The 24,715-nt window shown below is 48.8% G+C and overlaps 2 protein-coding genes across 2 annotated transcripts in view; one reads left to right on the top strand and one right to left on the bottom strand.

Moving 5' to 3' along the window:
- TBCD (tubulin folding cofactor D) overlaps window positions 1-24,715 on the top strand; it is a 220,329-nt gene that overhangs the window by 61,156 nt on the left and 134,458 nt on the right. The window lies entirely within an intron of this gene.
- ZNF750 (zinc finger protein 750) lies at window positions 13,346-24,544 on the bottom strand. The gene is made up of 3 exons (XM_010354382.2): window positions 23,968-24,544; window positions 14,911-16,527; window positions 13,346-14,769 (listed from the first exon to the last, which is right to left on the bottom strand). Exons 2-3 carry the CDS (start codon window positions 16,344-16,346, stop codon window positions 14,031-14,033), a joined length of 2,175 nt encoding a protein of 724 aa, XP_010352684.1. The 5' UTR covers window positions 16,347-16,527; window positions 23,968-24,544; the 3' UTR covers window positions 13,346-14,030.

The raw sequence follows: 24,715 nt of genomic DNA, 5'->3' as shown, positions 1-24,715 counted from the left end.
GCCTCCTGAGTAGCTAGGACCACTGGTGCGCACCACCACGCCAGATTGTTTTTAGTTTTGTTAGATACAGGACTTCACCGCATTGCCCAGGCTGGTCTTGAACTCCTCAGCTCAAGCTGTCCGCCCGCCTTGGCCTCCCTGAGTGTTGGGAATACAGGCATGAGCCACCGCACTTGCCCCCTGCTTCTTTAAAAAAAAAAAAAAAAAAAAGCCGTCCTAGTGAGTGTGGGGTGCCACCTTGTGCTTTTCATTTGCTTTTCCCTAACGACTGATAACACTGAGCATTTTCTGTGTTTGTCCATTTGTATGTCTTCTTTGGAGAAATGTCTGTTCAAGTTCTTTACTCATTTAAAAAATTACTATTTTTTAAATTGTTGTTGTAAGAAAGAGTTGTTTATGTATTCTGGGTATACGTCTCATATTGGATATATGATTTGTAAATGTTTTATTGCATTCCCTGGCTGCCTTTTCACTTCCTATTGACTGATGGACACGGTCTCGCTCCATTGCCCAGGCTAGAGTGCAGCGGCCCCACCACAGCTCGCTGCCACCGTGATCTCCTGGGCTCAAGCCATGTTCCCACCTTAGCTTCCCGAGTAGTTGGGACTACAGGGGCTCACCACTACGCCTGGCTAATTTTTTTTCTTTTTTTGAGACAGGATCTCATTCCCATCGCCCAGGCTGGAGTGCAGTGGCGTGATCTCGGCTCACTGCAGCCTCCACCTCTCAGGCTCAAGCGATCCGCCTACCTCAGCCCCCCAAGTAGCTGGGGCTACAGGTGCGAGCCACCATGCCCGGCTAATTTTTGTATTTTTTGTAGAGGTGGGGTTTTCCCATGTTGTCCAGGCTAGTCTCGAACTCCTGAGCTCAAGAGATTCCCCTGCCTCAGCCTCCCAAAGTGCTGGGATTACAGGCATGAGCCACTGCACCTGGCCTTCATGCCTGGCTAATTAAAACAATTTTTTGTAGAGATGGGGTCTCACTATGTAGCCCAGGCTGGTCTTGAACTTCTGGCCTCGAGTGATCCTCCTGCCTCAGCCTCCCAAAGTGCTGGGATTATAGGCTGTACCTGGTGTGTTTTCATGTCTTTGATGGTGATATTTGACCCAGGTTTTAAGTTTTAATTAAGTCCAGCTTATCAGTCTTTTCTTTCTTGTGTTTCTGGTGTCAAAGCTGAGAAATCATTGCCTGCCCCAGAACCGTGAAGTTGTACTCTTGTGCTTTTATTTAATGTTTTGTTCCACCGAAGTAAGTGACGCGTAATGTTTATTTGTGACACCAGATGTGTGTGAATGTGTGGCCGGGATGGAATGAAGTCCCTGCCTGTGGGGAGCCAGCTGCAGGTTCACTCGAAGGAGACAAGACCCGACTGGCTCGTGTGTGTGCTGTTGTGTCTTATGGCAACACCCACCGACCCCAGGCAGCTGGAGAGAGAGGATGTGGGTATTGGCGTCATAAACAAAAAGGGTAAAGCTATTGTTCAGAAACTGATACGTGATGTGGAATACACTGGCCCAAGACCTTCGCGTGGTTGGCTGGCCCCTCCTGCCTGGCGGTGCCCTCCATGTGAGCTGAACCCTCTTTGCAGCCCCCATTCTGTACCTGGTGGGATGTGGAGAAGCTGTGTTGTCTTTGGGCAGGGCGAGAGTTCTTTCAGGCAGGGGTGAAGAGATCCCATCTTGGGGCTAACTCAGGAGGTGACAGGGCTAACATTTGTTGAGTGTTTGCAGCGTACTTTTTATGTTTTTGTTTTAGACCTCACACCATTCCTCCGAGAGCCGTGTTGTTTGTATAAAGCTATAGTTGGGAGCCCGGTGTGGTGGCGGTGCCTATAGTCCTAGCCTCTTGGGAAGCAAAGGCAGGAGGATCACTTGAGCCTAGGAATTTGAGACCAGCCTGGAAAACATAGTGAGACCCTATCTCTAAACAAACAAACAAACTACGCAGGTGTGGGAGCCAGGAAGCCTTTCTGGAGTCACAGCTCATGCTCAGTCCTTTGGCCTCCTCCATGTCACATGACTGAGCTGTCCCTGCACCTCCTTGTCTCCTTGGAGAGTTACTGTGGTTCTGTCAGTTTAGTTTCAAAAGTGAAAACAGGCTGGGCACGGCGGCTCACTCCTATAATCCCGGCATTTTGGGAGGCCGCGGTGGGGGGATCACCTGAGGCCAGGAGTTTGAGACCAGCCTGGCCAACATGGCAAAACCCGTCTCTACTAATCGCTTGAACCTGGGAGGCGGAGGTTGTAGTGAACTGAGATCGCACCGCTACACTCCAGCCTGGGCAATACAGCAAGATCCTGTCTCAGAAAAAAAAAAAAAGCGAAAACAAATACTTGGCAAATAAATGTTCTAGAAAGACAATACAGATGAGCATGTTTGAGACTAAAGCTTTTGTTTGTCTTAGAGGAAACGTGGAGCTTCATTGGTGCGTGCTAAAGGAGGAAGAAGTAAAACTAGGGAAGTCAGGTGGGCCAGCAGCGATGCCATGTTTGCCTTGAAGGCACCCTGGGTCTTTCTGCCCTTAGTTCTCTGAGTAGGGGGACTCTGCCCGTTGGACTCAGGAAAGAAGCACCGCGTTTTCTTTGGGTTACGTTTTAGGGAATCCTGCTGCTTCTTCTCCACACATACAGTACGTACACACACACACACACACACACACACACACACACACACACACACACACACACACACACACACACACAGTCAGGAAACCCCACCCCCGATGTTTCACGCGGGCTCTTTTCTATTTCCGTAAGCGTCTTGGCTGGTCTGTGAAATAAAGGGAAAGAGCACAAAAGAGAGAAGTTTAAAGCTGGGTGTCGGGGGAGACGCCACATGTCGGCAGGACCCTTGATGCTCCCCGAGCCGTAAAACCAGCAAGTTCTTATTAGTGATTTTCAGAAGGGGGGAGCAGGAACAGGGCGTGGGCCACAGAGATCACACGCTTCGCAAGGTAATAAAGTATCACAAAGCAAGTGGAGGCAGGGTGAGATCGCGGGAGCACAGGACAGGGTGGGGGGATTAAGATTGCTAATGGAGTTTTGGGCACGCATTGTCATTGATAACATCTTATCAGGAGACAGGGTTTGAGAGCAGACAACCGGTCTGACCAAAATTTATTAGGTGGGAATTTCTTCGTCCTAGTAAGCCTGGGAGCGCTACAGGAGACTGGGGCTTATTTCATCCCTTCGGCTTCGACCGTAAAAGACAGCTGCCTCGGCCGGGCGCGGTGGCTCAAGCCTGTAATCCCAGCACTTTGGGAGGCCGAGGCGGGCGGATCACAAGGTCAGGAGATCGAGACCATCCTGGCTAACACGGTGAAACCCCGTCTCTACTAAAAAATACAAAAAACTAGCCGGGCGAGGTGGCGGGCGCCTGTAGTCCCAGCTACTTGGGAGGCTGAGGCAGGAGAATGGCATAAACCCGGGAGGCGGAGCTTGCAGTGAGCTGAGATCTGGCCACTGCACTCCAGCCTGGGCGACAGAGCGAGACTCCGTCTCAAAAAAAAAAAAAAAAAAAAAAAAAAAAGACAGCTGCCTCCAAGGGGGCTGTTCATAGACCTACCCTCAGGGCGCATTCTCTTTCTCGGGATGTTCCTTGCTGAGAAAAAGAATTCAGCGATATTTCTATTTGCTTTTGAAAGGAGAAATATGGCTCTGTTCCATCAGGCTCACCGGAAGTCAGAGTCCAAAGCCATCTCCCTTGTTCGCTGAACATTGATGTTAACCTGTTCTTTCTTTAAGGTGCCCAGATTTCATATTGTTCAAACACACATGCTCTACAAACAATTTGTGCAGTTAACACAATCATCCCAGGGTCCTGAGGTGACATACATCCTCCTCAGCTTACGAAGATGACAGGATCAAGAGATTAAAGTAAAGAGAGACATAGAAAATCACAAGGGTATTGATTGGGGAAGTGATAAGTGTCCATGAAAGCTTCACAATTTATTCTTCTGCCATGGCTTCAGCTGGTCCCTCTGTTCGGGGTCCCTGACTTCCTGCAACACACACACACACACACACACACTCACTCTCCAGCTGTTGTCCTGTAAGCCTATTTCTAGGTCTCCGACTCTGTGCACACCCCCATGCCCAGCTAATTTTTTAAAGAAATTCAAAAGCAGCCTGGGCAACAAAGTGAGATCCTGTTTCTACACAACTTGTTTTTAAAAAGTAGTTGGGTGCAGTCCCAGCTACTCAGGAGGTTGAGGTGGGAGAACTGTTTGAGCCCAGGAGGTTGAGGCTGCAGTGAGCCATGATTGCACTGCTACGCTCAAGCGATACTCCTGCCTTGGCCTGTGGACAGTGGGCCATGTTTTTTCTCTTGCGTCATCAGCTCTGAGGACTATTGTTAAAGGGCTACTTGGTCTTTATTTTAGGTGATTCAAATTCCAGAACTTTCTTGAGTGGTCCTGGCATAGGTCTTTTCACCTTTTTTTGTGGCTCCTCTTTAAACCCCTCTATTGTTGTAGCAGGAGGAAGTGGGCACTCCTCACCATGAGTAAGCTCATGTAATGTTTGTGAGCCCTTACGGTTTCCCTTGTTGGATGCAAGAAGCACAGGTGAGGGGATGTATTTGGTTTAACTTTACTTTTTTTTTTTTTTTTGTTCTGTTCTGTTGCCCAGGCTAGAGTGCAGTGGTGCCATCTTGGCTCACTGAAAGCTCTGTCTCCCCGATTCAAGCGATTCTCATGCCTTAGTCTTCTGAGTAGCTGGGATTATAGGCGCCCACCACCATGCCCGGATAATTTTTAAATTTTTAGTAGAGACTGGATTTCACCATGTTGGCCAGGCTGGTCTCGAACTCCTGACCTCAAGGGATCTGCCCGCCTCGGCCTCCCAAAGTGCTGGGATTACAGGCGTGAGCCACCATGCCTAGCCAACTGTACTATTTTGATAAAGTTTATACATGTGTTCCTAATCATGCGTTTTGTGTTTTTCATCAGTATTTTGCTTTCTGAAAAATGTCAAGTGTTCTGATCTCTCTGGACGTTTTGTATGAAACCTATTTTCTTTGCTATCCTTACTGATGAGAATTGTGCGTATTGATTTGGGTAATAATAACTAGCATTTGGTGTTTTTCTGAGCTGATTGGATGTGTAGATTCATGTCTTTCATCAAACTTGGTAAGTTTTCAGTCATTGTTTCTTGGGGTATTTTTGCTGCCCCTTCCCTCTCCCTATGGGACTCTTGTTGCATTAACACACATGTTGGCACGCTTGATGGTGCCCTAGGAGTCTCTTAGGATCTGCACTCATTTCAGCTCTTGAGTCCTCAGTTCCAGAATTTCTCTTTAGTTTCTCTTTTCATAATTTCTTTTTGAGACAGAGTCTTGCTCTGTCACCCAGGCTGGAGTGTAGTGGTAGGATCACGTCTTACTGCAGCCTCAACCTCCCTGGCCCAAGCAGTTCTCCCACCTCAGCCTCCTGAGCAGCTGAGACTACAGGCCTGCTGCACTGCAAAAAAAAAAAAAAAAAAAAAAAATTGTAGAAGCAGGATCTCACTTTATTGTCCAGGCTGCTTTCAAATTCTTGGACTCAAGTGATCTTCCTGCCTTGGCCTCCCAAAGTGCTGGGATTATAGAAGTGAACTGCTGTGCCCAGCCTCTTTTTATAATTTCTCTCTTTATCAACATTCCATGTTAGTTTAAATGCTGTTCTCTTGGTCTCCTTTAGTTCTTAGTCCACAGTTCTCTTGAGATCTGTGAGCGTATTTAAAGCCGTTGATTTAAAGTCTTTGTCTAAGACTCAGCACAGTGGCTCCACTTGCTTCCCAGCACTTGACCTTTGCTTTAAAGCCTAAACAGGAAGAAATCTTTGCATATGTGTTTCCCAAGTAACAGATTTGAGGGCTGTGTTAGTGACGTAGGTCTGTTTATTCACACTGTGTGGCTAAAGCAGGTCTCTGTTAAATTAGCATATACAAAGCTTTTCTCATGCTTTCCCTCAAATTTAGGAAGCTCCCTATGCAGTCCTCAGGCTGGGGTCCTTCACTGCCCTCTCTCAAGGAGGCCTACCCCTTCCCCCAGAAGGTGCAGTCTGTCGCCCCATTTCCTATAAAGTGTCATTGTCTGGTGTCCCACAGCCATAGAGAAGCCCATTCTAACCTTCCTGTAACTTTCTGAAGAATGGAGAGCATGTTTGTTTTTCTGCTAGGAGGCTCAAGGTCCCTGTGAACCTGCACCAGGTAGCAAGCCCTGCATGTCGGAAATACAGGCTGCCTAACTCCTATCAAAACAAAAAATGTTTTGAAAAAATTTTTAAATACATTTTTATAAATTTTGAAAAATATATAAAGTTGCATTAGTGCACACACTCTCAGCGTTCATCAAAGACATACAAGCAGCATCTTGTGATGATGTTGCTGCATCTGCATTGGGGTCTTGTTAAAAGCACCATTCAGTAGATTAATTCCCACCTGTGGACTATGTTTTCCGGCTTTTCCTAAAGAAACCGTCGTGTTTTTCTCTCTGGATGACGAAAACTCTGCACGTCCTTCCTACGACAAATGCGATTGGTGCCTAGTGCTCTTCGCAGTGGAGGTGAGGACGTGAGGACACAGCATTTCTGTGACAGTGAAGGGGACAGAGTTTGGAGGGAGATTCAGACGTTAAACAAGGAAACAAGGGGGCGATTTCAGAGAACGGATAAAGTCGTTAAGAAAATAGACAAGGGCGGTGAGATCTTCAGGGATTGGGCCAAGCAGTGACTTGAATAGGACGTGGAGAAGACCTCCTGGGGCGGCATTTACGCTGAGAGCTCCTACCGTGAAAGAGTAAAGCAGGGTGGACTCCTGACCGCAGCGCCTCAGAAAGAGGAACGAAGGCTCGCACGGGCTGGGGGCCGAAAGAGAGAAGAGTGGGCACAGAAAAGCGCCTGCGGCTCGATCCTAGAGGGCTTTGGAAGACAGTGAGGGGTTTGGCAGTTATTCGACATAAAATCAGATACTGGGGAATACACGGGAGCGCAGTGGAAAGGAACAGCGAGGCTGTTTGGGAGCCGCCACAGTGTTTCCCGTGGTTCGGATTGAGACCAGAGCTGTGAAGAAGGAGAAAAGGAAATACTTATGCTGTATTTAGGATTCTGAACTCAACGAATTTGCTGTTCTATTCAGTGAAAGAGAGTGAGATGGTAAGAAGGTCAGTGAGTGCCGTGTTGGAGCTTTCCACATAGAAAAATGGTCTACGAAGTGATGGGCTGGGTGAATTCACACAGGAGGGGGTGATATGAGGAAGGGAAGTGGGTGGAAAAGCTCAAACCAGGTTCCCCGGGCTCACTGGCATGGGGAGGTGGAGAAAAGGGGAGAAGCAGCCGCCGTGGAAGGAAGCAAACCAGAAGAGGCTCCTTCAGAGGGATATTTTCTAAGGAGAGGAGTCCGATTCTGAGAGGGGGAGGGGTGGAGGACCCGAGCCTCCTCACAGCCTCTGGAGTACAGAGGTGGACGGTGAGTTCCAGGAGAGCAGCCCCAGCTGAGGTCTAGGGACAGGGCGCTCCCTCCCTGGTGCAGCCATGGGGGCTCCGTGCCGAGGCTGGCTCAGGCTCCTGTGGGGACCCTGCTGTCTGTCCAGCCCTGGCTGCGGCCTGGCCTGACCCTGCTCCCCCGCCGCAGGCCTGTGTACCTCAGTTCCCAGGTGATCGGGGGGGGCTTGGCAGAGGTCAGCTCCGAGCTGGTCCTGACACAGCCCCAGTGTCCAGTTCCCCACCTGTTTTTGTGGGCTTGTTTAGTCTTGGTAGGCTTCTAAGCTTTCAGGTTTTCAGGAAAATGAAAAGCATGAGACGTCTTTGACTTAGTACATGGACCGATTGTTCATTTTTTTGTGTTAATGTGTTTTTTCCTTGCGTGAATGTGTGTGTGTTGTGTTGCGCTCCGCCCTGTTCTCCCTCCCTCCCTGTAGAACGTGGCATTTTGGCTGAGCGTTAACACTGATGGGGCAGACGGCAGTGGCCCCTGTTAAGACCGTTTCGAAAGGACATTGTCGGCATCTTGTCTTACGTGTGAATTCAGGGATCCTTTATTTTTTTTCAGCTTTATTGATATGTAGTTCACCTACCATATAATTCACCCCTTTAAAATATATAATTCCATGGTTTTTAGAATATTCTATTATTACTTAGAAAATTGTGGTAAAATATATGTAACAAATTTGCTCTTTTAATTGTTAAGCATATTAATCCAGTGGCATTAATTACACTCTCACTTTTGTACAACCATCACCATCGTCTGGTTCCAAAACTTCTCATCACCCCAGATTAAGAAGTAGCTCGCCCCTGATTCTCCTTCCCTTCAACCCTTTGTAATTCTAGTCTACTTTCTGCTTGAAAAAGGACTTTGCCTGTGTTAGAGACCTTGCACAAGTGGAATTGTACAGTATTTGGCCTTTCATGTATGGCTTATTTTATTTAGCATCATGTTTTCAAGGATAATCTGAATAATCTGAATAATGATCCATTGTATGGACATACCATATATGTATTTATTTTATTTTTACTTTTTTTTTTGAGACAGAGTATTGCTCAGTCTCCCAGGCTGGAGTGCAGCGGCGCGATCTTGGCTCACTGCAAGCTCTGCCTCCCGGGTACACGCCATTCTCCTGCCTCAGCCTCCCGAGTAGCTGGGACTACAGGCACCCGCCACCACGCCTGGCTAATTCTTTTTGTATTTTTAGTAGAGATGGAGTTTCACCATGTTAGCCAGGATGGTCTTGATCTCCTGACCTCGTGATCTGCCTGTCTCGGCCTCCCAAAGTGCTGGGATTACAGGCATGAGCCACCGTGCCTGGCCCATATATTTATTTTTTAAAGATGGGATCTCACTGTATTGTCCAGAATGAAGTGCAGTGGCTATTCACAGGCCCAATCATAATGCACTACAGCTTCCAGCTCCTGGGCTTGAGTAACCCTCCCACCTCAGCCTCCCGAGTAGCTGTGATTGCAGGTGTGCACCACCGCACCTGGCCATATTTTCTCCATCCATTCGTTTGTCAGTGGAGACTTGGGTTTTTCCCACCTTTTGGGTATTGTGAATAATGCTGCTATGGACATGGGTACAAGTACCTGTTTGAGACCCCCTTTTTAAATTCCTTTGGGTATATACCCAAAAGTGGAATTACTGGGTCATGCGGTAATTCTGTGTTCAACTTTTTGAGAGCTTATCACTTTTTATATGTAAAAATTATGAGTGTTTAGCTCTTAAGTCGGGTGATGCATAAATGCAGAAATGTGGTGTAGGTAAAAAATGTTTGTTTTTTTTTTTTCTGTAAAGCTCTAGGAGTTGATTTTGCTTTTAAAGAGAGACACAAAGGGCTTGTCCTGGTTGCAGTGGGTGAGCTATTGCAGATGGCCTTTGGAGGAATTGTGTTGGAGCGCAGAGTTTTCACAGTGCAGCTCGCCAAGCATCAGGCACATGTAGCCTGTGCCACAACCGTTGTGCCTGGGCGGGATCCCTCACGCTGCCCAGTTGCAGGAGGGCGCTCAGCTGCCCCTGCTTCTCCCTGTTTGTCATTTAAGATGATTCCTGGTGCTTTTGGTGAGCGATCAAACGGTGTTCTCAGAATCTTTGGGCCTTTGACACGGAGGGCTGTGTTCTTGAGGGTGTGACATGAGAGCTCCTTGTCTGCAGGGTGTGAGGCTTTGGGTCCTGAGTGTGGACCACGGCATGTGATGTCTTGTCACTGCTCCCTGCATGGCTGTTTAGTTTCTGGAAAGCTGGAGGTGTAATATTTTTGTTCTTTGCCAAAACATGCTGGTGTATATAAACAGAAGTGCCCAGGTGTGCGAGTAAGCACTGTGCCTGTGTTTATGGTTCTGCATCTGACCGTGTGCCTTTTGGGCTGGAGTAGTGGTTGTCTGAGGTGGGTGCCCGACAGGGCTGGGGGCCTGCTGGTGCCCTTGCTGCTGCTTTAGGGACAGCTTGAAGCAGTGGCCTCAGATACCCCTTGGAATTGTGACAAACTCTGTATCCCTCTTACAGGTTTTATAGAACTCTAACCAGTTGCAAATAACTATTTGCCATCCTGAGTATTGTCATTTTAAAATAAAACGATTGCATCACTCATCTAAATAAATCCGGGAAATCTAGGTAGAATAATCTACCATTCTTCATTAAAAATTTCACAGGGCTGAGCGCCGTGTCTCATACCTGTACTGCTAGCACTTTGGGAGGCTGAGGTGGGAGGATCACTTGAGCCTAGGGAGGTTGAGGCTGCAGTGAGCTGCGATCGCACCACTGTACTCCAGCCTGGGCCACAGAGTGAGACCCTATCTAAAAAACAGTTTCATAGGCAAGTTTTTCTCTCACAGAAATTTTGTTCTTCCTTTTTCTTCTTAAGCCCGTATTTCCATTTACTTTTTTCCCAGAGCATTTTACCTAATGTGATGTATTTCAGTGCCTAAGAATCTTTATTGATCTGTCATTTATCTGCAACAAAAGAAAATAACATGAACGTAAACTTCAACTTTTACATTTTGTGTGGCCATAAGATGCTAGATATTTAGAAGTTTTTCTAGGTTGGGTTTTAACAAATTATTAGTACAAACCAACATAAAATAGCATTTGTTGAAATTTAGCTCTTAAAAAGATAGCTGTTTAGTTTGAGTTATCTTTTGATGAGTCAAGCTTTTTTTGTTTTTATTTTTTATTTTTATTTTTTGAGATGGTTCTTGCTCTGTCACCCAGGCTGGAGTGAAGTGGTACGATCTTGGCTCACTGCAGCCTTGACCTCCTGGGCTCAAGCAATGCTCCTGCCTCAGCCTCTCAAGTTGCTGGGACTACAGGCAAACACCACATTGCTCAGCTAATTGTTGTGTTTTTTGTAGGGATGGGACCTCCCTATGTTGCCCAGACAGGTCTTGAACTCCTTGAACTCCTGGCCTCAAGCAGTCCTCTCACCTCGGCCTCCCACAGTGCTGGGATTACGGGTGTGAGCCACCGTGCCTGGCTGTGAGCCATGCTTTTAAGCAGAATAAGGCAAGGTTCTGCAACAGTACTGTTTTTACTTTTTTTTTGAGAAAGGGTCTCATTCTGTCACCCAGGCTGTAGTGCAGTAGTGTGATCATGGCTCACTACAACCTCTGCCTCCCAGGCTCAGGCCATCCTCCCACCTCAGCCTCCCGAATTGCTGGGAACACAGGCATGTGCCACCACAACTGGCCAATTATTTTTAGTAAAGACGTTGCCCAGGCTGGTCTCAAACTCCTGACCTCAAGCAATCCATCCGTTTTGGCCTCTCAATGTGCTGGGATTACAGGTGTGAGCCACCACACCCAGCCCCTATTTTTACTTTTAGTTTTAAGTGCTAAGAAGTCTTATTCATGTAAGTAGCTAGGAATGGCAGAAATTTTGCTTTAGCAATGCTGGTGTTTCAACTTTTTCCAAGCTCACGCCTGACCTCTGTGCTCCATCACCAAGCAGCTTCAGTAGGGTGGCCTCAGTCCTGGGAAGTGATGCGTTGACAGCCGCCTGCATTGGGCAGCATTTCCCAGGCACTGGAGCCGTTCCTATTGTAGCACCCACTGCATGGTTTCCAGTGTGTTGGGTGAGAGGCTGCCTTTCTTGAAAAGTGAGAGAAAGGGCTGTTGTGAGAGGGGACATGGGGATGGAGATAACCCTTTCAAAACCAGAGCCTTAGGGGCTGAGGCTCCGGAAGCGCACACTCCTAAAGGACTCTGAAGCCTGAGGACCCTGTGGATGGCCTTTGAATAACCCAAGGTGTGCTTCGCACTTGCCTGTACTTGACCACAGATTTAAACCCATGTGCACACATGCACGCTCACACATTTATGCACAGATGCAGAAGTGCATACATGTGTACACCTACACTGACACATGCACGTTGACATGTGCACACCCAGTTGAATGCGCATACTCACTCCCACAGATATGCACACGTGCACACCCACACAATCGAATGTGCGTACACCCACAGATACATGTGCACACCCACACAATCGAATGCACAGGAACACCCGCAGATATGCACACGTGGACACCCACATGATTGAATGTGCATACACTCACAGATACACACATGCACACACCCACACAATCGAATGCACACACACACCTGCAGATATGCACATGTGGACACCCACACGATTGAATGCGCCCCCCACAGATACGCACATGTGCACACCCACACAATTGAATGTACACACCCCCACAGGCACACGTGCACACCCACAGAATCGAATGCACACCCCCCCACAGATATGAGCATGTGGACACCCACAGGATTGAATGTGCATACACTCACAGATATGCACACCCACACAAATGCACACACCCGCAGATATGTACACGTGGACATGTACACGATTGAATGTGCATACACTCACAGATATGCACATGCGCACACCCACACAATCGAATGCACACACCCCCACAGATATGCACACGTGCACACCCACATAATCGAATGTGCACACACCCCCGCAGATATGTACACATGCACACCCACAGAATCTAGTGTGCACACACCCCCACATGTATGCACGTGCACACGTGATCGAATGTTCATGCAACCACAGAGATGCACACGCACACATCTAATCAGATATGCACCCCCTCCACACAGATATGCACATGTGCACGCCCACAGGATCGAAAGTGCACACATCCACAGATGGCATGCGTACACACCCACACAAATGTGCACACCCCCCTACATATGCACACATGCACACTAACACAAATGTGTACACACCCGCAGGTATGTACACATGCACACCTGCACAATCGAGTGTGCACACCCCCATGGATATGCACACGTGCACACCCACACGATCACGTGTGTACACACCCCTGCAGATATGCATACACGCACACACACAGGATCGAATGAGCACACACCCACAGATAGTGCACGTGCACACCCACACAACTGAATGCATACCCCCCACAGATATGCACACATACCCAATCAAATGTGCCCACACCCAGAGATGCACACCCACACAGTTGAATGTGCCCCCCTACAGATAGCACACATGCACACCCACACAATCAAATGCGCACACACACCCACAGATATGCGCACGTGCACACCCGCATACCCACACAGTAGAATGCACACACACACCCGCAGAGATGCATAAGCGCGCACACCTGCAGACGTGCACTCGCACACATCCACATGATCAAATGTGCACATGCATCTGTAGACATGCACAAGCAGACACCCACACACCCGCAGCAGTGCACACCCACATGGGCGAATGTGCACACACACCCCCCACAGACAGCACACGCGCACACCCACACAATTGAATGTGCATACACGCACCCGTTCACAGGTTAATTGCCTCAGCAATCAGCTCTTTTTCATTGAGTGTTATGGCAAAATGTTCTAAAGGATAACATAGATTGACATTCATCTTCATTTTGTGTTTCCTTATGGTTCATATGAGTTTATTGGAAAATTAGCAACATACACATCATTTTGGGGAATGGAAAGTGAGGCAGAGTAAGGCAGAACACTCACTGTAGCATTATAAGCAAGTAGAATAAATTGATAATACCTTCACCAGTAATGCACTTTACTTAGCGGAAATAAATTATTTGTATAAATAGCCTCTCGATGTTTGTGTGTTATTTAGTTATAACATCACGTTTTTCTTTTTTACATATGGCACTTTAATGCTAGTACTGAAAATGTTTTTTCTGACATTTTTTCAGTGATTGTCGTTTACTTCATATATGCAGCTACAGCTAATAGAAAAACAGTTAAAACAATTTGTTGTAGTGGTGAGATATTTATAAGCAAACATTTATAAAAGATCTTCTGTAAGACGGCTTAGACTTCAAAATATCAGTCTTAGAGTCATTCAGATGTTTTTACAACCAAAAGTAGAAGCACCTTTTAATATTCATGCTTAATATTTATAAAAACTGAATTGGAGGTTTTTGTTTGTTTGTTTTTGAGAAGAAGCTGCATTTGTAAAAGAGAAGTGCCAGTTCAGAGGTGGCGTAGCTCGCTGCCTCGGGAGGCGTGTGTGTGGCCGTAGCTCTGTGAGCACACGCGTGAACCCGGCGTTAGGATACCCGGGCCCTCCTTCGTAGTGTGAACACTCTGGCCGTGTCTTGCAGCTTCGCCTTCTTAGCTCCTTGCTGGGATTTTCCAGCATCCCTTTGACTTGTCCTCTTTTGTCCTTTGGGTCTGAGGTCACCCTGGGCCTCCTGGCTCTCCGTGGAGCTGAGTGTGGGTGTGTCTTGCTGGCAGACAGGTTCCGGGACTGCAGCATCCCCATCGCCCACCCGGATGTTCCTGGGGCTGTAGGCTGCCAGCTGGCACAGGGCCACGGCTGCCGTCTGCTTCTGCTCCTCGCTGCTGTCCACTGCACGTGCGTCTGGAGCCTCCTCGCCGGGGCCTGTGGGTGGGGCCCCGTCACCGTCGAGGCTGCCTGGCTTGGTCTCAGGGTGGCTGGGCACATCCTCAGAACCTTCTGTCCCAGTCTTCTGTGGAGCAGCAGCAGCAGCAGGTTCTGCAGCTCGTGGTTGACTGGGGAAGGCAGGCCTCAGAGCCTGGGCGTTGCAGGGGTCCTTCACCGAGAGATTGAGGGGAAGGTCCTGCAGCTCTGAGAAGCTGGCGGTTTCCGCCTGGGGGCTGCCTTGGTACGTGGGTTCGTGGGTGGCTGCCGGGTTTATCTCTGATTTCTTGGAGAGGTTGAGGGGACCCATCCTAGAGCTGTCCTCCGGACTGGAAGGCACGGCCTCCAAGACGAGAGAGGTGCTTCCAGCCGGAGCGGGGGGGTCTCCGTTCACAACATTGAGGCTAGAAGAAGCCAAGAGAAAGCTTAGTAGGAGCTTGCTTAGAAAAGCAACTGCGTGAAGCAGTTTGAACAAGTATAAACTTGGCTCATGGAACCCAACCAGAAACATTCCCTTGGAGGTTTTGAAAATGACATTTTCTTACCTTATTGGAGACTCTGCTCTGGTCTCAGGAGCCTGGGCAGGTAGGCATCCTGTGATTTTCTTAACAGGCTTGAAGGCTGTGAGGCTTTGCTCCGGCTGGTAGAGTCTTCCCAGCGCACTGGAGGCCGCCTTGTTGGAGAGGTCGCACAGGCCTTCGCAGGTCTGGCTCGTCTGTGTGAAGTTGGTGGGGCTTGGCCTCCCCGGGGAGCCTGTGGCTGCGCTCCCTGCGCGGGGGCTCATTTTGGACCCTTCCGTGTCTCTCTGCCCAGCCTTGGAGGAGTCTTTAGCCTCAGGAATTGGACTTTCGAACTCGATGTGTTTTCTGTTGGGGTCTGAAGGGTTTAACCTGGAAGGACTTGAGGCTGGGTAGACCAGGGTGGCTTCTTCAAGCAGGTGAGAGCTCTGATCTCGGGTGAGGCCAGTGACAGGTGGGAGTCTGAGACCGTAGGAGGAAAACGCAGACTCTGGCCTGTAAAATCCATAAGGAATCGGCAGATTAGAGGGATATTGTTGGAAAAACCTGTAATGATCATATGTGGCTGGAGATGGAGTCAGGTGCTTAGGGATCGGCCCCGGGTGAGGCAGAAAGTGTCTTGGATCTTGGGCTCCGTAGACTGACAGCAGGGGCGCGTCGCACTCCGGCGAGCTCCCAGCCAGCAGGTAAGGCGAGTAGATGGTGGCCAGCCCGTGCTCTGTGTAAAAGTGAGGCGGGTACTCTGGGATTGTGGGGTGCATGTAAGGGGAAATGGCCCCAAGCCCCTTTGTAGATGAGATTTTATGTGGAAACTCTGGTGGGAGGAAAGGTGAGCCAGCTTTCCAGGGGTAGCCAGGAGCGTGGAAGGCCGACTTGGTGTGGAAGGAGGCGGCCTTGGCAGTGGGGTTGGGTAAAGCCAGTGTCTCAGGCGCCTCAGCGCTGTCTGGCCCCTTAAGTCTGTGCTCGCCGACTGGAACAAATGCAGAAGGCCGAGCTGCGCCTTCCAGAGCAGGCTGGGCACCGAGGGCGGCTTCTGGAGCTGGGCTCTCGCAGGCTGATGCCCTGTGGAGGGCTGGCTTCTGTCCTGGGCACCTGTGGCTTCCCCGGGCTTGCAGCTCCAGGTTCTCCTTGATGTCTTCCCTGGCAGAGCTGTGCTGAAGCTTTGAGTCAAAGGTGGAGACTCCATTTGTGACAGTCTTGGAAGAGGCTGGCTTGGCCGTGGCATCGGGCTGGTTGGTTTGCTTAGGGTCTAGCGAGTTAGATTTAGAGCACTTGGGAACTCGATCCTGCTCGGATACTAAAGTAATCGAGTTTTTACAAAGACCATACTTCATGTGATTAAAAAGATGGGACTTCTCATTGCAAGTAAAGGGACATTGGAAACATTTATACTTGAAGGGCTTTCCCGGAGGCCTGGGGATGTAATGCGGCTTTTTTGGCTTCCGCTCTTTGAGAAGACTCATTTTCCTTCTTACGCCTCGGACTCTGGCCGTCCAGGTGGTGTGATCACCGTCGACGCCTCGTGCACCTCGTGGTTTCTGAAGGGGAACCTCCCGCTTTGCCTCTTTCCTGAGCGCTTCTACCGGAAGCCAGGTCTGTGTGCTGAGGGTCTGGCGAGAGCCTCCGTCATCTGGCAGCCAGGAGCTGCAACAAAGAGCAGAGTCTTGGTGTCAAGACAGCGAGTGAGGGGTCGGGGAGAAGCTGGCCTCAGCTTGCCACACCGCCGCAGGATCCCTGAAGCGGAGCCCCGGAAGGGCTGAAACCGCCTGCTCCTGAGGTCACAGAAGCAGCCCTGCCCTTGGTAACCTGGCTGCTAACTCCCCACCATGTTTTCTGTTTTCTGAGTCTGATCTGAAAGAGTCACCTTGGGGCCTAGAGGTGGAGTGTGGTGTGTGGTGCGTTGAGTGTCTGTTCTGAGAATGCCTGTAAGCCTTTGAGTTTTGGGAACTTTTATCCTGTGACCTGGACCTTTCCTTGAAAGCACCCTGCTGGGGGCTAAGGACGCCGAGCCCCCTCCCAGGGTCTGGACAGAGTCCTGTCCCAGTGCTGCCTGACTCTGCTTGGAGGGTTACACGCTTGAAACAGTGGGTGTGTGGTTGGCCGCACTCTCACCTGAAATGCAAAGGGGTTTGTGGCCGTTTCCCCTTAACGTGTACCCCACAGTTGCAGAGTGACCCCTCACTTTTACACAGAGCATGGGCTGGCCACCGTCTACTTGGTCATACCTGCTGGCCTGGAGCTCGCCCAAGTACAGCGCGCCCCTGCTGTCGGTCTGCAGAGCCCAAGACCATGGATGCTCCCTGCCTCCCGTGCGGCCAATCCCTAAACACTCGAGGCAGTTTCTGCCCTCTTCAGCCACGTTGTTGGTGTGTTCCTAGTGTGCTTATTTAAAAATGAAGAACATTCAAACACAAGACTCCACCCTACTGCTTCTAAAGTCAGCTTTATCATTAAGTAGCATTTATGTTGTCTCAGATATGAATACAAATGCTCTATTTATGTTGACTTAAATGGTGGAAATACTGTTGAGGTGAATTTGTACATCCTGTGAGTGACAGCAGCATTGTGAGGCATGCTTCCACGGTCACCCCGTTCCTGCTGGCCAGGAGGCATGGCCAGCGGCACCTGCCCATCCAGGTGCACCTCCAGATGGAAGAGCTAAAGCTTTGCCACACTCGTGCCCGAGATGCCCGAGAGGAGACTGGAGTGAGTGGCGTCTGCTTTAGAGATGGTTGGGCCGTGGGAGGAAGCTGTCCTGGCCCTTCACCTTTAGGGAGTGGGTTCAGCCCTTGGGCCACAGCTGCTCAGGTCCCGGGACCCACCAGGGGCTGCGCTGTGATGTCAGGGCTGGCCTGCTCTTTTGGATTCTTCCACAGGTTCTCTGTGTCCCTCTTACCAGCCCCAGGTTTCCTTCAGAGGCTGCACTGCACACCACTGGGGCTCTCACCTGCCTCCTAACCCAAGGCTGAGAGCAAAGGCTATTTGTTTTTTTTTTTTTTTTTTTGAGACAGAGTTTCTCTCTTGTCGCCCAGGCTGGAGTGCAGTGGCGCAATCTCAGCTCACTGCAACCTCTGCCTCCCAGATTCAAGCGATTCTCCTGCCTCAGCCTCCCGAGTAGCTGGGATTATAGGCGCCCACCAACACTCCTGGCTAATTTTTTTTTGTATTTTTAGTGGAGACGGGGTTTCACCATGTTGGCCAGGCTGGTCCTGAGCTCCTGACCTCAGGTGATCCACCCGCCTCAGTCTCCCAAAGTGCTGGGATTACAGGCGTGAGCCACCACGCCCGGCCCAGAACAAAGGCTTTGAGAGTCTGGGGCTCTCCACGTGGCAGCTGGGCCTGGAGCGACTCAAGCAGCAACTGTGCCTGGGAGACAGCATGAGTGGGAGATGGGGTGGAGGTATAGTGGATCAAGGCTGAACACTTTAATTCGTATTAAAAATGTAAAAAGGAAAAGGTCTTTTAGCATCTAAATATTTTCAAACAGCTTAAAAATAAAGTTAGATGACCCAAATGCCTATCAATGATAGACTGGATAAAGAAAATGTGGCACATATACACCATGGAATACTGTGCAGCCATAGAAAGGAATGAGATCATGTCCTTTGCAGGGATGTGGATAGAGCTGGAAACCATCACCCTCAGCAAACGAACGCAGGAACAGAAAACCAAACGCGTGTTCTCACTCGTAAGTGGGAGCTGAACAGCGAGAACACATGGACACAGGGAGGGGAACATTACACACCAGGGCCTGTCTGGGGGTGGGGGTCGGGGGGAGGGAGAGCATTAAGACAAATAGCTAATGCATGCAGGGCTTAAAACCTAGATGATGGGTTGATGGGTGCAGCAAACCACCATGGCACACGTTTACCTATGTAACCTACACATTCTGCACTTGTGTCCCAAAACTTAAAGTATAATTAAAAAAAAAATACATAAAAGTAAAGTTAAATGGAGGGCTGGGGGCAGTGGCTCATGCCTGTAACTTTGGGAGGCCGAGGTGAGAGGATCCCTTGAGCCCAGGAGATTGAGGCTGCAGGGAGCTGTCATCCTGCCACCACACTCCAGCCTGGGCAGCAGAGTGAGACCTTGCCTCAAAAAAAGGCTAAATGGAAATGACTTAAGAAAACTGTTTCAACTGCAGTTTTTTTTTTTTTAAGGAATGGGCAGATGTGCCCATTCTTGAGTCTGTGAGGTTTTATGTGTAGACATCAGGGTGGCTAAAAGTCGAGTGAGAAGCTGCCCCTTGAAAGTAGAGTGGTGTGTGTGGAGCCTAGGAGGCAGCTGTCCCTGAAGCAAGGCCTCCTCCCTGCACCCGGTGTCCTTCCTCCCACACGCCAGAGGCCAGGGGTGGAGGCTGGGCTTTCATATGGCTGCTCCGAACTTTGGGGAAGTGCTCTGATTTTATTCTCAGCAAACTGGTTTCTCTACTCATTTATTCATATTTCTTTCTTTCTTTTTTTTTTTTTTTTTTTTTTGAGACGGAGTTTCGCTCTTGTTGCCTAGGCTGGAGTGCAGTGGTGCGATCTCGGCTCACCGCAGCCTCCGCCTCCCGGGTTCAAGCAATTCTCCTGCCTCAGCCTCCCTAGTAGCTGGGATTACAGGTGCCCACCACCACGCCCAGCTAATTTCTTGTAATTTTAGTAGAGATGGGGTTTCACTATGTTGACCAGGCTGGTCTCGAACTCCTGACCTCAGGCGATCTGCCCGCGTCAGCTTCCCAAAGTACTGGGATTACAGGTGTGAGCCACCGCGCCCAGCTCATTTATTCATATTTCTTAAAAACCCAAAGAACCACCCTTCCCCCTACAAACTGCCTCTATTAACATACTTTAAGTTCTTTAAGACATTTATTTACTAAGAAGTGGTTTGGGTAGAAAAGAGGGGTTCTGCTGACCTGTCGCCTTCTCTGTGATGAGTTTCTGTGTAGCAGGGACAGTGAGGTACGTGTTTGGATGAGGACAAGATGTTTGTTACCCCACAACCAGGGAGGGTGTCGGGTGACACCCTGGGGCTCAGACCCCGCGCTCAGCACCCCTCTCCCACCGTGGGCTGCCACAGAAGCTACAATGAACCGGGTCAAAGCCAAGCAAATGAAACATGTAATGATAGTTTTGTCTTTGTCTTTCTAATTTCCCCCATTAGAAAAAAGAACGTGAAATACTTCTTTATGGGCTCAGTCCCTACCGAGTGGGGCAGACCTGCCCTGGGTGATGAAAGCAGTTTCCCTGCCTCCCTTCAGGAAGTGGAGAAGCCGGTGCCTGGTTCCAGCCAAACGCTGGGCCAGCCAGATCAGTCAGTGGGGCCTGTGCCGGCACGCCTCGCCGCGCTCCCTGGTTCTGAAGGCGTGAGAACCTCTGCAAGTCAGGTTCCCATGATTGTATAGGATATGTTATGGCAGGGATCTGAAAACTGATGATTTCATCACTAGCTGGAAGCATCATGATCAAAACGATGACAGTTGCAAAACGTTCATCAAGTGAGAGCTACGTCCTCGCGATACCGAAACGTCGCCTCTAGCACCTGAAACATAAGCCCTCAGAGGGGCAGGTGACTCCCTCAGGATCTAAGAAAGTGAGGACTTGAGTTTTCGAAGCAGCATTATTTCACATTGCTGATACTCTCAGGCAAATAAATGAATAACCCGTGTTGGTTAGATTTTCTCAAAAGCTTTACAGCAGGCAAGTTACGTGTAAGCTCTGCTGTTAGCCAAAATAGTAATTAGGGAAATAATTGCTTTTATATTAATATGTCTCTTTTCTAGTCAGATGTTATTATCTGAAGTTTTGAACGATTTGCCCTTTTGTTCTTGTTGACGTAAGCAGGTGTGGCAGGGAGGAAGCCCCTGGTGAGTGAGAGAATTTTGGGGTTGAATTGCTTGAAGGAAATTTGTGTAAACATGGAGTCTCGGGCAGTAGTTTTAGTAAAACCTGGATAAACTGACCTCTCAGACATTGGATAGACTGACCTCTCAGGCCTTGGATAAACTGACCTCTCAGGCTTGCACAATTTGCTAATTAAAACAGGGAGCACAGCTGCTTCGGTGTAAGCCGGGCGGAGTTCACCTGATCTATAAAACTACAATAGTGTCAGAGGAGTAAGTGGGATAAAATTGTTGCTTTGGTAAGCTTTCAAATGATGATGTCAGCCTGTGAGTTCTGTGTCCTGCTTAAGTGAGGTTTATAAGGGTGAAGAAACCAAACCCGACGGCCAGTACCTCAGGCTGTCACATCTGTCTGTGGGCACAGCGTTTAAATTGTCTCTGGTCAGTTTCTACCAGCCCGACTTTGTACTCTGGCAACTGCTGGTGTTAAATATTCCCAGAAGAGTATGTTGTTGCCCAAACAGTGTAACCCAGAACTCTAGCTGTTGATAGTCATTTGGATTTGCATTTAGAGGTGCAGTTTTTCTCTGGAGGTGAAAAAGAAGTGCCGGGCATCTTCCTCTCCTGGGGAGACGTGTTTCCATTTTAGTTAATAACATGCCTGGAGAGCTGTCTGTCTGTCTGGTAATAAAGCAGAGTCTCGTTCATTATCTGCTTTCGTTTGAGAACTGCAGTGCTAGCATATTTTACAGTGAAGACCTCGGTGTGATCCTGAAGGAGGGTCGCATCCTCCTCTCGATTCCCACTGGATCGGCAGGAAACGTTAGCAGGGTGGACATTCCACAGAGCTTCCACATCTGGATCAAAGGTGGCTGTTACTGAAATACTTATGCAGACTCTTCCCTGGCTGCTGCTGGCTAATGTGTGCCCTCTTCTCCAACCCACCTCCTCTGAACCTGGCCTGGCACAAAGACTTCTTTCTCCAAATTATTTCAGACCAAGCAGCCAATGTAGACAATGTCTACACTAAAGGGCATAACAACAGTGGGGTGCAGTGGCTTAAAACATGCTCAGGATCCCGCCGAGCTTTCGCCAGGTTTTCTTGCTGTATTTACAGATGCCATTCTGTGCCTTTCTAAGTATTTTAAATGTTGTGTGCTCAGCCGATGCACTTGGCTTCTGGAAAGTGCGCTGAGCTGAGAGCTCACTTCTCTTCCTGCTCAACGTGCACTGGGCTGGGTGTTGGGGCGTAGCTGCCCACACAGACAGTGCTTTGAAGAGTGAATGGTTTCGGTTGGCCACGGGGTTGTGTCTTTCTTGTTTTTAAAGTTCTAAATTGCCAATATACTGTCTTTCCAAAGGTTCCTAAATGTGGACAGTCAATGCAGTAGTTGTTGGGGTGATAGTGAGAAGCTGGGATGCTTAACAAGCTTCTGAGGAGTTTGAACTTTGAAAAATAGATGAGAGAAAGAGTTCTTAAAAAAAAAACAAACACTTTGATGGGACACAGTGGAGGTAATTACAGTTTAACTTTATGGGACGTTTCTGTGACAGGCTGAGTAATTATGGGACATTTCTGTGACAGGCTAGGCAACCATGGGACGTTTCTGTGACAGGCTGGGCAACCATGGGACGTTTCTGTGACAGGCTGGGCGACCATGGGACGTTTCTGTGACAGGCTGGGCGACCATGGGATGTTTCTGTGACAGGCTGGGCGACCATGGATGTTTCTGTGACAGGCTGGGCCACCATGCTTGTCATGTGTCCTAACCTGTGCCCGAGACTGTGCTGTAATGTTCCTTCTGGTGGTGTCCAGCTGTCTGGCAAGGAGCCTGCTGGGCTGGAGCATTGTGAAGGGCATGCTGTAATTACAATATTGTGATGTGGCGTTGTTGCATAACTCAAGGACACACCATTGTCGCCTACCCACTGGGATGTCGCAAGAACGAGATTTGTGAGTTTTACTCCAATTGAGCTTTTCCAGTGATTGACTGCCACTCCCTCCCAGCCTTTCGGCTCTTTAAAATGAAGGATAAACCTCAGGACAACCAAGACCTGGGGAAAAGACAGTCTTTGGGAATATAATTTGGAAGAATGGATCCAGAAAAACAACCAGGGGCTCTTATTCTAGTTTCGGCAGGAGATCCCGAGTTACAGACCTGAGCTCGTAAACAAATACGCTCACCACTTACAGTCACCGCCTCATCCTGAAACTCCGGTCAGAAATGCTGGAAGGCCTTTGCTACTGCGCAGTGAAAATTAGGGGCACAAATGTGGATGGATTGTGCTTGGTCAATAATTGTTCTCCTCCAAAGCAGATTTATGAGAAATTTCATGTAAGGAAAAAAACCCTTTTTGTGTCTGTGTATACATGTACATGAGACTTTAACAACCAAACAGAAACTTAACCCCTTTGGTTTGGTTTTGTTTTTGAAAGCTTACGTTCCATTTTAAACTTTGTGTAAGCTTATGTACTTATTTTAAACTTTAAAAGTATTAAAAGTTAAACTAGATATTAAATTCGGCACTGTCTAATATGCATACACCACACACTTATAATCCTAAATTCAGCTCTAGTGTACATACATCACACATATACATAACCCTGAATTCAGCAGAATGTACATACACCACACACACACATATAACCCTATATTCAGCCTAGTGTACATAGACCACACATATACATGTAAACCCTAAATTCAGCTTAATGTACATATACCACACATATATATAACCCTAAATTCAGCAGAGTGTACATACACCACACATATAAACCCTAAATTCAGCCTAATGTACATACACCACACATATATATAACCCTAAATTCAGCCTAATATACATATACCACACATATATATAAACCCTAAATTCACCCTAATGTACATACACCACACATATATATATGACCCTTACCTCTTGTTAGCATTTATTGTAGTTTGTTTTTGAGGTTAGGAACAGTTAAGCAATAATATGAATTTGTGTTGGTTTAACTTTTATGAATTTTAGGGCAGAACAAGGAGTTAATTTCCAGATAAGCTTGTTCCTGTTCTTAGAATTAAGTGTCAGCCTCATTAGAAGTTTTGTAATCGTGGTCTGCATCCCAGCCATGCACCTGCTGGGTCCTGAGTAATCCCTGAAGCCCAGAGCAAGGCAGAGCAGACACGGGGCAAATGCTGCGTTCAGCTGGGTATGTTAGATACATCTGAGAAGAGTTTTAAAATAAAACTTGAATTTGAAAAGAAATAGTAAGTACTTACCAGAGGTGGGCAGTGCTGGGATGTGGCCGGGTCTTGGTGCTGGTGGCTGGCGGTGCTCAGGAAGCAGTACCTGTTCTCACGCTTGCTTGGTGAAACTGGAGCCGGCTGTTCCAGTGGGAGGGATTTAAGTGTAGGAGTTGAGCCCTCGGGGCGTAGAGATGCACCTGATATTCCTCCTGCCCGCAGCTACAATTCATGTGTTTGCACCCACCGAGCTGCTGCAGGCAGCCTCCCCAGCACTGGACCTAGCGAGCAAGTATCTGGTAGACTCCCGGCGCTGTCTGTGAGTGCTGAGTGCGGTGTCAGTGCTGCCTGGACGGCCATGGGTCGGAGGGCTTCCGATGTGTCCGCATTTAGAATATAGATTACTGTATTCATCACACCTGATGAACATTTGGCGTTACAGTAAAGACATGTGAGACTTTCCTTTAGAACTTGAGCATGTGTACACAGGAGGCAAACACTTCGATTGATTCTCAAGTACACATCCCCTGGGAGGTACAGCATTCATGGCGTCCTTGCCACGAAGGGTCCAGTGAGGCCTTTGAGGGTCTGAGTACCTTCCATTCTCTACCCTGCTCCTGAGAGTCTCTGTCCCTGGTCCTCCTCGGGAGCTGAGCTGGCAGGGAGGGAGCTCACCCAGCACCGGGCTGCAGGGACCTGCCGGAGCTTGCCCGACCGACGCCAGGCACCGCAAGAGCCGCAAGAGCTGCGGAGGGGTGTGTGGGTGCGGGGGAGGGGGAGGGGC

This window comes from Rhinopithecus roxellana, chromosome 19 (genome assembly GCF_007565055.1).
Source record: "Rhinopithecus roxellana isolate Shanxi Qingling chromosome 19, ASM756505v1, whole genome shotgun sequence".
NCBI lineage: Eukaryota > Metazoa > Chordata > Mammalia > Primates > Cercopithecidae > Rhinopithecus > Rhinopithecus roxellana.
Note: the sequence above shows the minus strand (reverse complement) of the source record. Positions and strands in the feature narration are given on the sequence as shown.

What these genes read in the sequence shown, in the direction of transcription:
- ZNF750 (XM_010354382.2), bottom strand. Translation starts at nt 16,346, where the DNA reads ATGAGTCTTCTCAAAGAGCGGAAGCCAAAAAAGCCGCATTACATCCCC. An exon ending in AGAGCAGAGTCTCCAATAAG is followed by an intron (nt 14,770 to 14,910) that starts GTAAGAAAATGT and finishes GGCTTCTTCTAG; the next exon opens with CCTCAATGTTGTGAACGGAG.